The 16,291-nt window shown below is 44.9% G+C and overlaps 1 protein-coding gene across 4 annotated transcripts in view; it reads left to right on the top strand.

Moving 5' to 3' along the window:
• The first annotated feature begins 10,582 nt into the window (after positions 1-10,582).
• Positions 10,583-16,291, top strand: part of NEK4 (NIMA related kinase 4) — a 47,700-nt gene continuing 41,991 nt past the window's right edge. For 3 of the 4 annotated variants that reach the window (XM_004316556.4, XM_033865136.2, XM_073811229.1), the window contains exons 1-5: positions 10,584-10,920; positions 12,582-12,848; positions 13,778-13,975; positions 14,159-14,266; positions 15,891-16,045. In XM_004316556.4, coding sequence (XP_004316604.2) covers positions 10,828-10,920; positions 12,582-12,848; positions 13,778-13,975; positions 14,159-14,266; positions 15,891-16,045 — 821 coding nt within the window. In that variant the 5' untranslated portion in view covers positions 10,584-10,827. Of the gene's footprint in view, positions 10,921-12,581; positions 12,849-13,777; positions 13,976-14,158; positions 14,267-15,890; positions 16,046-16,291 lie in introns of all 4 variants that reach the window. The other variant, XM_073811228.1, reaches the window with a different exon arrangement.

The raw sequence follows: 16,291 nt of genomic DNA, 5'->3' as shown, positions 1-16,291 counted from the left end.
GATCCCAGAGACCCATCTTGTAGCTGCAGTTTCTTAAGTTTTATGCACAAACCCTGTCTGTCCCCCACAAGCCACACACACTGGAGAGACATGGCCCCTGGTCAACCTACTCCATGGCCCTGGTTGGGAGGTACTGGCTGCTGTGACCCTGATATGGTGAGGGGGCCCAGAGGCTTCTTTGATCTCTGTTTGCTTGTCCTGGACTTTGTCTCACAGAGCAGCTTCTGGGAAAGGGCTTATTGTCCCCAGGCCAGAATATTCTTGCCTGTCTTCTGGCCTTTGCGGGAGATGAGATGGATCTACGTGAAACTGTACATTACGGGTTCTGTTGATTTTCTGCACCAGTATCAACCAAGCCCTATGTTGGGTTGGGTACAGTGCCAGGCACTAGGACACCACAGTGATGAAGCCTATGTGCCTTCCTGTGTTCAGTGAGCTGATGCCTTGGGAAAAGGAGTCAGACAAGTCAAAGGAAGCCCAGTGAATCCCAAGAGTGGCCAGAAGCTAAAGAGGAGCCTGAGGAAGCTGTAGAAATCTGGAAGGGGTGGAGCTCATCCCCTGCAGGGCCTTGGAGAAGCCTCCCAGAGGAGGTGCCTAGCAAATAGAGCGGCACTTGGGAAGGACGGGCGGGAAGGGGAGAAAGAGAAAAGCAGATGGGTAAGTGTGTAACATGATTGGGGAAGGTGCAGGTGTCTGTGATGGGAGCAGCACCTGATGAAGAGGGTGGGGAAAGAGGCTGGGAAATGGCTTGGGACAAGCTGGCACAGGGGTCCCGTCTTTTGAGTAGGAAACACTAACAATATTTTGAGCAGGTGCATGGCAAGATCAAGACTGGGCTGTTGGGAGATGGCTAGTTCCAAGCCTGTGCCGTAGAGGTGATAGAAATGCACTTGTGTTGCATGGCCGGGAGAAAGGGCATGGGCAGTGCTAACAGTGACTAGCACCTGGCCCACTTCTCAGCATCTTTTGTGCCTTAGTTTGCTTACTGCTTACAGCTACCCCCAGGAAATGGATACTGTTTTTGTCCCATATGACAGATGAAGAAGATTGGTTGACTCACTCTGTGGATGTGTGTGTGTGTGGAGGGGGAGGGTGATGGTGGACAGGAAGCAGCTGAAGTTGCTAAAGATTGAGCCTGGGGTGCTTCCCTAGTGGCGCAGTGGTTGAGAGTCCGCCTGCCGATGCAGGTGACATGGATTTGTGCCCTGATCCGGGAAGATCCCACATGCCGCGGAGCGGCTGGGCCCGTGAGCCATGGCCGCTGAGCCTGCGCGTCCGGAGCCTGTGCTCTGCAACGGGAGAGGCCACAACAGTGAGAGGCTTGCGTACCGCAAAAAAAAAAAAAAAGATTGAGCCTGGGGGTTTGAGAGGGTGGCCATGCTGCTGGTGCCTGTGGGACAGCAGGTAGGCCCAGACCTGCTCAGAACCCTCGGTCTGATATGTCCAAACTGAATTCATGACCTTTCTTGCCCCCCACCCCAAGCCTGGTCTTCTTCTTGTTGTCCATCCCAGTGAAGGCCACCACCATCCATCCATGCATCCAAGCCAGAAAGCTGGGTGGCATCCTGGGTGGCTCCCTCCCCTACACTCTCAACCTCCTCCCCACCCCATCTCCAACCCTCGAAATATCTTTTTGGTCCATTCACTTTTCTCCAAATCCCCAGTCACCACCGAGTCTACCACCCTCATCTCTCACCTAGATGGCTGCTTCCCCTACTTCTACTCCGCTCCCACAGTCTACCCTCTGGCAGCAGCCAGAGTCATTATTTTAAAAGACTGATCCGCTCTAGGCCTTTCCCTGTCTAACATACTTCCAGGTTTTGAGTGGCCTGACCCCTGCTGACCTCCATCTCACCCAGCCCATGGCCCTTTGGGTCTCACAGCTTCAACTATAGATACTGTTTCCTGATCCATGCCACAACCAATCCACTTTTTGCTAGTATAACTTCCTTGTTCCTGCTCCCTTCAGCCTATAAAAATCTTTCGTTTTGTACAGCTCCTTGGAGCTTCTTTCTGTCAGCTAGATGGGATATGTTGCCCAATTCGTGAATCATTGAATGAAGCCAGTAAGATCTTTAAAATTTACTCAGTTGAAATTTGTTTTTTAACAGATTTGGTGGCAGTGGTGGGATCCAGAGGAAACTTCTGAGGGCTTTGAGGACAAGAAACACAAGCACTGGTACCCTCAAATCCTTTGAGTTCTCTTTCTCGCCACTTCCAAAGGCCATGGGTAAGTTCCTCCTGATTCTGAGCTCCATTCTCTTTGTGTCAAACTTCTGATTTAATTGGCTTTCCAGTCCGGGGCAGGTCAGCTTCAGCTAGCAGCTGGTTCCACCCTGAACCCAAGCCTCTAGCTCTTGGTTTCGTCCACTGTTGTTTATTTGATTGGAATCCCAGTCCATAGTCCCCTTTGTTGGGGGTCTTCTGGTTCAGTCCTTTCCCTAGTCCCCAGTTCCACATTGGGAATTGCTGGTGGTGCACACAAGGCCTTCTCTTGGCCAGGTTACTGTTAGTTTCTGTTAATGTGCACATGAGGTCAAGGCTGTTGCTAATAGGAATCTTGGAAGCCAAAAGCCACAAAACTGGTGGGCACAGGTGGAGCACTTAAAAGCTGTTAGAGCACTCACCACCTAACTCTAAGACCCTAGTAATTATAATAAATTGGTCTCGGAAAGGGTTAGGTTGACACTAGGTCACCTGCCAACCGCAAGAAAATTTCTGTGCAACAAGATCCACTGTAAAACACCACACGAACTCCAACCTGGCAGCACATCCCTCTCAGGTATTAATTTGGCTCCAAGAGACCCAAGACAGCTAAAGAAATGGGATTGAGTTTCAAATAATTGAGTGTGTCGCCTTCTGGCACAACTGCTTATTTTATAGCCAAGAACTGTGGTCCTGGAAGCTGTAAATATCTACAAAAATGGCAAAATCTTACAAAGACAATCTAGACTTACAATAGCTGTTATGAGAAAGGTTCCAGTTAGACAAGAGCATTTATTTAAGAAGTGCATTTGAAAGCAAGGGTTCCCAAATCAAACACACAGAATGGAACACCTATTTTTTTTTTTTTTTTTTTTTTTTTTTTTTTGCGGTACGCGGGCCTCTCACTGCTGTGGCCTCTCCCACTGCGGAGCACAGGCTCCGGACGCACAGGCTCAGTGGCCATGGCTCACAGGCCCAGCCGCTCCGCGGCATGTGGGATCTTCCCGGACCGGGGCACGAACCCGTGTCCCCTGCATCAGCAGGCGAACTCTCAACCACTGTGCCACCAGGGAAGCCCCTGGGACACCTATTTTAATTGGCATACAGAAACCTCCAAAAGCCTTCAGAATTCCATAATAGCTTCATTGAGCGATTCATTGCAAAAGGCTAATGAAAAATTAAAGACACACAGGCATGTAAAAGAAAAGACTATATGAGACTGATGCAACTCCTATTGCTCCCCTCTATCCTCCTTTACTTGAGTGCTCATTCTAGTAATCCTCTGTCTGAATTGTCTTTCCACTCTGAAGAGACTACAAGACCATAAACAAAAGTCCACCAAGTTAGTGGCCTTACAGATGTCCCCATATCTACCCTCAAAGGAGGGCCCTGATGTGGGCCCCTCCCAGTGTTGACGGCCTCCTGAAGGATTTTCTGGTAAACAGCTATTTTATTTCCTTAAGCAGCCTAGGGAAATTAAAATTAAAATTAATGAATAACCTTGAGCAATTCTGGTAGATATTAGAGCCTGAATATGGGATCCTCGGAAAACTGATAAAGCCAGTGAAGAGTGAGAATTCTAACCAGCTTCAGCTCTCCTGAATCTATGTCTGTAGTGCCCAGTCAAGAGGAGAATAAAACTTGTTATTGTACCTACCTTTACTGTTTGTCCTGGCTGAAAATTAACAAGATTTTTTTGAAAGGACTTTTTTTTTTCCCCCAAGGTAGCTCTTTGGCCAGAAATTGGCCAAATTGTAAGCTGATATTCAGAGCCTGGTAAGAATTTTTTTTTAGGCCTTCTCTAAGCTAAATGTACCCAGAGGGAAAGAAAAAAACAAACAAGCAAAAAAACCTTCTGAAGCCTTTGTGGAAGGATTTACTAAAACATTTCAAAGACATATAGCTCTAAATCTAGAACATAGGACTCTTTTAGATTTCCATCTTAGTTGAAGATCTTCTCCCTGTTACAAAGAAGCAAATTGAGAAAAATGTAGTTGGATGGGTGGATCAATCTATAATGTCATTTAAGTTGCAACCTAATCCCCTGAGGAATTAAAAGCAACTGTCCTTACCTTACAAATCTTTGCAAAGCCAGAAATGCAGCTCCAGAAACAATTCAAAGTCCACCTGTCCTTTTTACCAACCCCCAAACCTCCCCTATTTATCTTAAAAGGCTTGTGAGTATTGTAAAAATTCTGGCCTTAGAAAACAAAAGTCCTTGGAGGAATTTGCCTTTTTTCCCTGTGCCTTTGAGATGTAAATATTCTTACTTGGTCTTCTCCAGAATTCTTATCTAGATCATCTCTTTGAAATGCAAACTTCAGAGAGACCATTCTTATCCGAAGGAAAACAAAAGGGGGAAAGGTTGTTTGGAACTTAGACAAGTAAAAGTCTTAAATGTCTTCTCCACAAATATTAGTAAAAAGTTTTAGCCATCTGAGCAGGTAACCTTAACTTATTCCATCTGCCAAAACCATTTGGATCCAGCTTATTCTACAGCTAGTTAATTTTGTACCGAATTCATGGCTAAAATTTTAGAACAAAAGCTATGAGCTCTTGGGACTTCCCTGGTGGCGCAGTGGTTAAGAATCTGCCTGCCAATGCAGGGGACACGGGTTCGAGCCCTGCTCTGGGAAGATCCCACAGGCCGCGGAGCAACTAAGCCTGTGCACCACAACTACTGAGCCTGTGCTCTAGAGCCTGCGAGCCACAACTACTGAGCTCACATGTCACAACTACTGAAGCCTGCGCGCCTAGAGCCCATGCTCCGCAACGAGAAAAGCCACCGCAGTGAGAAACCCACGCACCACAACAAAGAGTAGCCCCCGCTCACCGAGAAAGCACACACAGCAACGAAGACCCAATGCAACCAAAAACAAAAAAAAAAGCTATGAGTTCTCTGTTTGCATCAGTCTGTATGTTTATATGTGTCTACATACATATGTTGTAGATGTGTGGTATTTTTCTACCTTAAGGAGGTATTGCCAAAATTAATTTGTAAAAAAATTCTATTTAATTGGCTTAAAGAAACTTAAGCACATTGAAGAAAAATGCACAACCTGGACCTTCGTTGCAGGCTTTCTCTAGTTGCGGCGAGCAGGGCCTACTCTTTGTTGTGGAGCGAGGGCTTCTCATTGTGGTGGCTTCTCTTGTTGAGGAGCATGGGCTCTAGGCATGCAGCCTTCAGCAGTTGTGGCATGCAGGCTCAGTAGTTGTGGCTTGCGGGCTTAAGTTGTTCCATGGCATCTGGGATCTTCTCAGACTAGAGATCGAACCCGTGTCCCCTGCATTGGCAGGCGGATTCTTAACCACTGCGCCAGCAGGGAAGTGCTTTGGTTTAAGATTTATTTGAGGAATCTTATTGAGGACCATAGCCTGGGAGACAGCCTCTCAGCTCTGAGGAACTGTTCTGAAGAGGTAAGGGAGGAGCCAGGATACACTGACATATTCTGCTGGAAAAAAGACATGTAGTCGAACTGATCTCTGGTGGCCTCGGCCAGCAGCGGCTTGAAGCAGGGTCTTGGTTCCCCAGCCAGAGATTGAAGTCAGGCCACGGCAGTGAAAGAGCTGAATCCTAGCCACTAGACCATGAGGTCCAGTGGCCAGTGAAAATGCCCTGGCCCACTGGCTTTGTAGAAATGAATTTCCACAAGGAGATGGAAAGTAGTGAAACAAGTAGTGTTTATTAGGAGGAAAAAGAGCACATGTGAATAGACACACATGGGCAGGCTCAGAGAGGGAGAGTCGTGCCCCCATGGTAGTTTGGGGCATTTCTTCCAGGTTTCCTCTGGTCAATCATCTTGCTTTGCCCCGCTCTGAGTCCATATTTGGTTTATCTCAGGATCCTCCCCTGTGTGCATTTGCATCTCTTAGCCAAGATGGAGTCTAGTGAAGAGGTAGGTTGACATCGTAACAGGGAAGAGCAAATCCTGACTCCATGTTGCATCTGTTTCTTTTACTTTAACCTTTGCTTTTTGTTACTTTACTTCCTCACCTCTTCCCCTTCTCTGTTCTATAACAGAACCTGGCATCCAGACCCAGATAAGATGGTTTTTTTGGGTACACTTGTCTGCCATCTTCTCAGTCCTCCAGCTTTCCGAATAAAGTCGCTATTCCTTGCCTCAACACCTCATCTCCCGATTTATTGGCCTGTTGTCTGGTGAGCAGAGCGAGCTTGGACTCAGTAACAACATCATCTACTATGGGGCGGTGCCCCCTCCCTTTTTTTTTTTTTTTCTTTGCACTACACAGGCCTCTTACTGTTGTGGCCTCTCCCGTTGCGGAGCACAGGCTCCGGATGTGCAGGCTCAGCGGCCATGGCTCACGGGCCTAGCTGCTCTGCGGCACGTGGGATCTTCCCGGACCGGGACACGAACCCGTGTTCCCCACATCGGCAGGCGGACTCTCAACCACTGCGCCACCAGGGAAGCCCCCCCACCCCCACCCCGTCCCTTTTTAATCCCTGAGGAGCCTTTCTGCGCATGTGTAGTCAGGGAGGTCTCCTTGACCTTGAGAATGAGAAATATGTGGACTTTTTTTTTTTTTATTTTGGCTGCGCTGGGTCTTAGTTGTGGTGCAGGATCTTTGTTGAGTTCTGAGGGATCTTTAGTTGTGGCACGTGGACTCTTAGTTGTGGCATGCAGGCTTCTTAGTTGCAGCATGTGGACTTCTTAGTTGCCACATGTGAACTCTCAGTAGCGGCATGTATGCGGGATCTAGTTCCCGGACCAGGGATTGAACCCAGGCCCCCGGCATTGGGAGTGCAGAGTCTTACCCACTGGACCACCAGGGAAGTCCCTCTTTATCTTTTATCTGGGCAAGACTCACTCTTCTCTGGCCCTGCCATTACTGTTTTGTTTTGTTTTTTAATTTTTGTTGGAGTATAGTTGATTTACAATGTTGTGTTAGTTTCAGGTGTACAGCAAAGAGCAAAATGAATCAGTTATACATATGCATATATGAACTCTTTTTTTTTTTTTTACATTCTTTTCCCGTATAGGCCATTACAGAGTATTGAGTAGAGTTCTCTGTGCTATACAGCAGGTTCTTATTAATTATCTATTTTATATATAGTAGTGTGTATATGTCAGTCCCAATCTCTAAATTTATCCCTCCCCTCCCCCCTTATCCCCTGGTAACCATAAGTTTGTTTTCTACATCCATGACTCTGCTTCTGTTTTGTAAGTAAGTTCATTTATACCCTTTTTTTTTAGATTCCACATATAAGCAATATCATATGATATTTGTCTTTCTGTGTCTGACTTACTTCACTCAGCATGACAATCTCTAGGTCACTAGAGGCAAAGTCCAGCTATTTACCCTGTTCCTGTTGTTATTTCTATCTGGAAGTGTAAACAGGAGGCTGGCTGTAAATGTCTAACCTGGAGCCCATCTATCTCCTGCCTCAGAACATCAAAAGATTATTGCTAATCACAAGGAACAGATGCCTCAGGTCAATGATTGGAGTGCTTTCCTACGTATGGGAAGGTGCAAGAATCTGGGTTCATAGAAATTATGTCTTAGAAATGCACCTTAACTATCTAATGCCAATATCCAAAGTGCAGAATGCCTCCTGTTTTTCCCCATCCTGAATTACCCTCAGGGAGCACTGTGGGCTGCTGTAGCTAACGGCTGGATCCTTGTAGAACTGGGATGGTGGGCAACATTGTTCACTGGAATGGCAGGCAAAATTCCCTGTCCACAAGCACTTATATGAATTAAGGATTCCTAAAACTCTCAGAAATATAAAAACTAAACCAAATGTTTTTCAAGTTCATGTGATCTGAGGTAATCTTTGGTAAATAAAAGCTAGTTTAAGTTTGTTGGTTTAATTAAAATAGGTATGTCTTCAGAGTTATCATTAAAAATAATGCAGACATACAACTTTTCTTTTTTTTTTTTGCGGTACGCGGGCCTCCCACCGCTGTGGCCCCTCCCGCCGTGGAGCACAGGCTCGGGACACGTAGGCTCAGCGGCCATGGCCCACGGGCCCAGCCACTCCGTGGCACGTGGGATCCTCCCAAACCGGGGCACGAACCCGCGTCCCCCCCATCGGCAGGCGGACTCCCAACCACTGCGCCACCAGGGAAGCCCAAGACATACAACTTTTATTCCACCTGAGTACACTAGCTAAATAAGTTCATGTTGTTTCTGTTACCAAATTTGTTAGCAAGAAAAACAACTTGGTATGATGACATTTTCATGTTAAGAACAAGTGAATTGGGACTTCCCTGGTGGTCCAGTGGTTAAGAATCTGTCTTGCAATGCAGGGGATGCTGGTTCGATCCCTGGTTGGAGAACTAAGATCCCACATGCCGCGGGGCAACTAAGCCTGCGTGCTGCAACTACAGAGCCTGTGTGCTCTGGAGCCTGTGCGCCACAAGTAGAGAGAAGCCTGCACCCCACAATGAAAGATCCCATTTGCCGCAACTAAGATCCAACGCAGCCAAATAAATAAATAGTTTTTTTTTTAAAAAAAGAACAAGTGAATTAAATAGACGTAAATGGGATAGGAGTGTTTAGGTAGGGCTTCCCTGGTGGCGCAGTGGTTGAGAGTTCGCCTGCCGATGCAGGGGACACGGGTTCGTGCCCCGGTCTGCGAAGATCCCACATGCCGCGGAGTGGCTGGGCCTGTGCGCCATGGCCGCTGAGCCTGCGCGTACGGAGCCTGTGCTCTGCAACGGGAGAGGCCACAACAGTGAGAGGCCCGCGTATCACACACACACACAAAAGAGTCTTTAGGTAAAACACTTCAGCAATTATTTTATTTTATGGCATGTCTACTTAAATAGTTTCCATTATTTAACTTAAATAAGTTAAAGTTAATAATGGACATTTATTAAATATTTAGATCATATAAATATTTTATTTTATTTCAAATAAAATAAAATACTGAAACATTAATCACTGAACATAAGTTAATCCACTTTTGGTTTCCTTATACAAAAAAAAAAAAGACCCTAAATATATTTAGGTCTATTAGTAAAAATCTTTTCTGCTACATTGGAAAATTTACTATGAGGAAGATGTACTCCTAGAAATTATGGAATGTATTTATCTCTGCCAATCCATAGAATGCTAGTGTAAGAGACTGTCCACGATTACTCACTTCTTAGTTTTCACTAGAAATTAAGGATTCTAAGGGTTAAGAATTCTAATTTAGATATGTAATTGAAACTACTTAGAAATAATAAGGGTGAAAGGAAACAACTGTGTATGAAAAGTAGGTAGAGAAAGTAGATGGATTTCCCTGGTGGTGCAGTGGTTAAGAATCCACCTGCCACTGCAGGGGACACAGGTTCGATCCCTGGTCTGGTAAGATCCCACATGCCGCAGAGCAACTAAGCCCATGTGCCACAGCTACTGAGCCTGCACTCTAGACCCCGTGAGCCACAGTGACTGAGCCCGTGTGCCACAAGTACTGAAGCCCACGCACCTAGAGCCCGTGCTCCGCAACAAGAGAAGCTACTACAATGAGAAGCCCCTGCTTGCCGTAACTAGAGAAAGCCCGCGTAGCAACAAAGACCCAATGCAGCCAAAAATAAATAAATAAAAATAAATTTATATTTAAAAAACCCCAATAGTATGCTCTATATTATGCATTCTCAACAGGGGCAATATCAACTCCACCCCCCCCCCAAACTGGGCAAAAATTGGTTCTTGGATATAGGCCAAGAAACCTTACATTTCAATGGGATGGATTTCATGACCTTAAGAAAGACATTCTGGGGTTGTAGGAATACAACCCCCCCAACCCCGTCCCATTGGATTTATAATTTTAAGCTTTTTAGGTATATGTCCTAGGAAAGGGAGGTGTTGGCTGGATCAAACGATAAATCTTTTGGCAGTTTTGAGCTTTCACAGGCAGGCCATTTAAGGTGGGCAGGTTCTCCGGGGACACTGCCTTAAGCTGTTAAAAACCATGCCAAAATTTGGTCAAGTCACTTAGTGCAGGGGTTTGAATGGAGTCCTTCTGAGAGTTTTTGCAGTTCTCAATATGCAAGCTGAATTGTTTAGGGGTGAAGGGCACTGATATCTTCAGTTCGTCTTGCAATGCATGAAAAATAAGATGGATTGCTGCATGCATACATTAACCACCATATGATAAAGTAAATATAACAAATGTTACTTGTAGAATCTAGTCTGTCCCCAGTCCCCCATTAGAATGTGAGCTCCCGGAGGGCAGGGACTTTTTCGGCCAGGCACAGGGTAAGCAGTCAGTAAATATTTGGGAAGCGAATACGTGCGAAGCACTAAGAACAAGTAAGCGCTCAGTAAGTGGAAGCGTTCATTAGTCTATTGTTGCGGGAAACCCGCAAGTTCCGGCCTTGGAAGTGAGGCCGAGGGTGCGCGCGCAGGCCCGGCGTGGTCGCTCTGGCCGCCTGTCGCCTCGGCTCTGTGGTGGGTCCTCCGGACCACGGAGCATGCGCAGGGCAGCCCCTGTGGGGATCGCTATGGCAGCGGCGTCGCTCTGGGTCGGGCCTCTGCGCTGGCACCCTGGCAGGGCCGCCTCAGCCGCCGCCGGCACCACTTCCTCTCTGGAATGAGCGGGGTCTCCCGCCGCCGCTCGCCGCGCCCCCCGCCGCTGCCGCCGCATCCCGACTGTGGGCCCGCTCCGGGATCATGCCCCTGACCGCCTACTGCTACCTGCGTGTCGTGGGCAGGGGCAGCTACGGGGAGGTGACGCTCGTGAGGCACCGACGGGACGGCAGGCAGGTCGGCGGAGCTGGGGCCCGGCAGGGGATGGGAGCAGGCAGGGGTTCGCCGAGGGCGCCGTCCAAGGGCTGGGCCCAGATATTCTGAAGGGGACGCGCCTCAGATGGCACTTCTTCTGGGAAATCGTCCCAGACCATCAAGACTAGGCCAGGCCTTCCTGTCATATGCGCCCAGAACTCCCTGGTATTCTCTTTGTAGTCGTAATCGGTGTGCTTAATCTGCACACTTTCCCCCAACTCTCGACCGTTCCATGAGAGCGTACACTCCCAGGACCTAACGGCGGCGCCTGGCAAGTATTCCTCCTTCAGTGAAGGGCCCCATACCCCGTCTGACCTGGAGACCTCTGGAGTCGCTCAAAACTCAGCTCGTCACCTTCCCTCCAAACCTCTCACGGTCCCCATTTCAGGGAGTAGCACCACCAACCAGCCAGTTGCCCAAGCTGGACACCTGGGAGTCGTTCTGGGCTCCCCCCCTTACCTTCCCCCACTCCCACCCCTTTATTCGTCTGTCCACTAAGCCAACTGGCCTCTTCTTCATCTCCATGGGTACCTCCCCCATCCAGGACACCATTGTCTCTAGCTAAGCTGTGGCCATGGCCTCCCGCTTGTCCTCCCTGCCACATGACTTGCCCTTCTCCAATTCATCACTTTCATTGCAGTCTCAGTGATCTTTCTAAAACGTGCCTCTAATGTTGCACTTTATCCCATTAGCCTCAGGATAATGAACCATTTCGTAAATATGGTTTATAAACCATATAATGTACAAACTGGGACAATTTGGAAACTGAAAGGAGACACTATTTATAATTACACCAGGACAATGGGACTGCCCCAGACAAACTGAGAGGAGATGGCCCCATAAGTATAAGGTCCTCTCGCCTCTTCTGCCTTGTCTCAGGTGCTGGTCACTGCCTGGAACACAAGCTCAGACATAAGAGATTTATTCAGTGGTCAATGGGGAGGGGGGATTTTTTTGAGCTGAGGATGGGGTACTCGCTGTAATAATAACCCCTCACATTTCAGCAGTAGTTTGTTTACATTTTACAAAGCACATTTATGCTTTGTTACAAAATACATTTATGATTGTGTTTGTTGAATAATGAATTGTTTGGTGTGTCAGTTGATTGAGGGCAATGTATTAGGTGTTGGAGGACGTTGTTTTGTTTTTCTTTTAAGTGAGAATAATTTTGGATGTTGAGGATAGGTGATGTTTAGCCTTATTGGGCCTTGGATCCCTTTGAGTATGTAATGGAATCCACAGACCCATTCTGTCTGCAGATGTATATTCAAGTCATATTGTATGCACCTTTGTAGGGGGAGCTTAGAGGTTAAAGAATTTCTACCACAGATTTTTTGGTTAATTCAGTGGTATGTTAACATTGACTCATTTTTAGCCATTAATGAAATTGTAAAATGCAGATGGAAAGTATAATTTTTTTGTGACCCCCTACCCTGCTATAAATCTAACTTGTAAAAAGTATCATTAGTGGTAACAAGTCTTTTTCCCAGTTTTGTGCTTTGTGAATAACAAAATGAATAGGTTATGTGGCAGTCTCCAGAAGGTTGGTTTTGAGGACACTCAGGATAATCCTTAAATACTTTTGGATCTATAATACTGTATGTTTGTTTGCATATTGTAAAAACATGTGTTTTTTTTTGTAGTATGTCATCAAAAAGCTGAACCTCCGAAATGCCTCCAGCCGAGAGCGGCAAGCTGCTGAACAGGAAGCTCAGCTCTTGTCTCAGTTGAAGCATCCCAATATTGTCACCTACAAGGAGTCGTGGGAGGGAGGGGATGGTCTGCTGTACATCGTCATGGGCTTCTGCGAAGGAGGTGATCTGTACCGAAAGCTCAAAGAGCAGAAGGGGAGGCTTCTGTCTGAGAGTCAGGTGGTGGAATGGTTTGTTCAGATCGCTATGGCTCTGCAGGTACTGTCAGGACTCCTAGCATCCCACTTGCTCCAAGGTGACAGAGAGATGCTTGGTGGATTTTAGGAAAATGCTTCCCCAAATGCTTAATGAAAAGAAAAATTCTTTTAAAAATCCATTTATGAAGTGGACCTAGTTCCTCTTGCTGTAGCACTGAAGTGTTTCTGAATGAGTGATATCTGTATTGAAGCAGACATGGATTTTGTCTGATTGCTGGGAAAGACAATTCTCTATTCATTTAATATTTATAGCAAAATCCATTTTAAGGGCCCTGAATTGACAAAGAGCAAAGAATGTCCACGTTTGTTATCAGTTGGTCAGCTGCATCATACTGGAAGGTGGTTGGGCTAATTAATCTGCCTAAACTGTGGGGCTTTGGGCTTTAACCCTGCTGTGGCAGAGTGAGTAGAAATGTGAAACATGTTTGTGTTTTAATATATACATATTCAAAAGTGAGACTGTTTATGGAATATCACTCTGATATTAGAGAATGTATCTTAGGATTTAAACAATAAAAGTGATATTGTTATAGTTGAAAATATTATTAAGCTGAAGATTTCATGAGTCTGAGAGGAATGTGCATCTGACCTTGTATAAGTTGTCTTTCTACCTTCAGTGAAAGTTTGTAAGCACATTTTTTAACTGGGTCCATATAATTCTAGACGGTATGATTGTCAAGTCACCAGGGAACAATTGTGAAGGAAGCTGGGCAAATTAATGCATGGAACTTCATTTCTTACTTTGGAAAGTTGTAAATTAGACTTTTTATTTAGAGATTATAAAACAATAGTGTTTTGATGTGTAGGTAAGGCTCATCTAAGAGTATAAGGCTCTTTAACTTATACAGTTGTTGATGGTATATAAGAAGTCAGGTATAAATAAGTCAGGTATTAAATATTTATATTTAATAAAATTTTATTTCTCTTCAGTATTTACATGAAAAACACATCCTTCACCGAGATCTAAAAACTCAAAATGTCTTCCTAACAAGAAAAAACATCATCAAAGTGGGTGACCTAGGAATTGCCCGAGTCCTTGAGAACCACTGTGACATGGCTAGCACCCTCATTGGCACACCCTATTACATGAGCCCTGAATTGTTCTCAAACAAACCCTACAACTATAAGGTAGGATTCGGCTGTGTTTGCCAGCTCACCTTGTCTCTACAGCAATATAATTTTAGAACCCATTAGAATAGTAAGTTAGAAGAATTCTCTGTGAATTGGTTTAAGGAAAATGTTTTTTTTTTTTAAGAGGAAAACTAAATAAGGCATTCTGACATTTAACCATTTACTATTTTTTTTTCCTAGTCTGATGTTTGGGCTCTGGGATGCTGTGTTTATGAAATGGCCACCCTGAAGCATGCTTTCAATGCAAAAGACATGAATTCTTTAGTTTATCGGATTATTGAAGGAAAGGTAAAGAATATTCTGGAATTAATTGTTTTTAATATTTAGAGTAAGGTTACTTTAGTGCAGCTTTTAAAGTAGCTACTGAGAAAAGGGAGTAATCATATTGGGTGGATAGTTAAGAATGGTGGGTCCTGTCTGTGGGGAGGGTTGAACTGGAGGAGAAGGGATTGATCGTTTCTTAATATTAATTTATAAGGGTGGCTTAATGGCTCTGAAGAACTGGCTTCTTGAAAACCAGTACCTTATAGACACAGGATGTGCAGGTGCCCTGAGGCTACTGGTAGCTTCACCTAAGCGGTTAAATGAGCCCAGTTTAAAAGGAGTCTACTCTGTTTGGGCTTCCCTGGTGGCGCAGTGGTTAAGAATCCGCCTGTCAATGCAAGGGACACGGGTTTGAGCCCTGGTCTGGGAAGATCCCACATGCCACGGAGCAACTAAGCCCGTGCGCCACAACTACTGAGCCTGTGCTCTAGAGCCCGCGAGCCACAGCTACTGAGGCCCGCGCACCTAGAGCCCGTGCTCTGCAACAAGAGAAGCCACAACAGAGAAGCCCGCACACCACAACGAAGAGTAGCCCCCACTCACTGCAACTAGAGAAGGCCCACGTGCAGCAACGAAGACCCAACACAGCCAAAAATAAATAAATAAAATAAATTAAAGATTTATTTTAAAAAAAAGAGTCTACTCTGTTTGAACTTCTTGCTCCTTTGATAATCATCACAATCACTAGTAACCAGTTAAAAATTGCAGAAAGCAAAAAAAAAAAAAAAAAAAAAATTGCAGAAAGCATTATGTATGATAGATGCTAGAGTGACCAACTTTATGTGTCAATTTCATGAGGCTAGTTACCCCCTGCAGTGTCAGGCATCCTCACACCTTTAAGTTTTAAGGCTGTAAATCACCTACTGATTTTAACATTATACCAAGACTCATTTATTTTTTTAATTTGAAAAAAACACAGAAAAAGTAAAATTTGCTCATAATTCCACTTCTTAAAGAATCAAACAAGAAAGAGGTGAAATTCCCCTGTTTCCATACATTTCCATCCCTTGGAGATAACCATTGGTAATGATTTGGTGCATAGCCTTCCTGGCTTTTCCCTGTCTTTATAACTCTGGGTGTGTATGTTAAAAAAGTAACTGAAATGGAATCAGGCTATACACACTGGTACACAACGTGCTTTTTTGACTTAATAAATGAGGGACATCTTTCCAGGTCAGTACCTGTAAGTCTTGTATTTTTTTAAAGGCTGCCTGGTATTTTATTAGAAGGGTATACCATACTCTATTCCACAAGTACCCTATGAATGGCCATTTACATTGTTTCCAGTTGTTCACTATTATAAGAAAAATACTGCAGTGAATATCCTGATACATAAATCTTTAGGAACTCATGCTCTTATTTATGAAGGAGAGGGTCCTCAAATGGGACTGCTGGTTTGAAGGATATATTTTATAATTTTACAACTTGCTATTATAACCAGGATGCCAGATATGCTTCCTGTAGACTAATATGCTGGTTATTTTCTGCTGTGGATAATGATTTAAAAAATATATCTTGGGAAACCTCTACCTTCTTTTACTTTTCACAAGACTGTTAGTCATACTTATGGTATAATTTCTCTTTGTAGCTGCCACCAATGCCGAAAGATTACAGCCCAGAGCTGGCAGAAATAATAAGAACCATGCTGAGCAAAAGGCCTGAAGAAAGACCTTCTGTGAGGAGCATCCTAAGGCAGCCTTACATAAAGCGCCAAATATCCTTGTTTTTGGAGGCCACGAAGGCGTAAGATATTTCCCTTGCAAATAGATCAGCTAAATAGATGGAATAAAAGAGGGTGACTTTTATAATTTTCGTGTATGAGAGTTTATGGTGAGTTTTTTAAAAACACGAAGTAGAATTGCATGATTAGAACAAGTGTTGAGATTTGTTTAATTGCTAAAATCAAAAATCTAGAGAACCATTGGAGTAATCACTTTCACATTCCTCTGGGAGTTCCAAGACATATTGAGTACGATCCTTTTAAAAGGA

This window comes from Tursiops truncatus, chromosome 10 (genome assembly GCF_011762595.2).
Source record: "Tursiops truncatus isolate mTurTru1 chromosome 10, mTurTru1.mat.Y, whole genome shotgun sequence".
NCBI classification, from domain to species: domain Eukaryota; kingdom Metazoa; phylum Chordata; class Mammalia; order Artiodactyla; family Delphinidae; genus Tursiops; species Tursiops truncatus.
The sequence above is the reverse complement of the archived record's forward strand: the minus strand, read 5'-3'. Positions and strand labels throughout refer to the sequence as shown.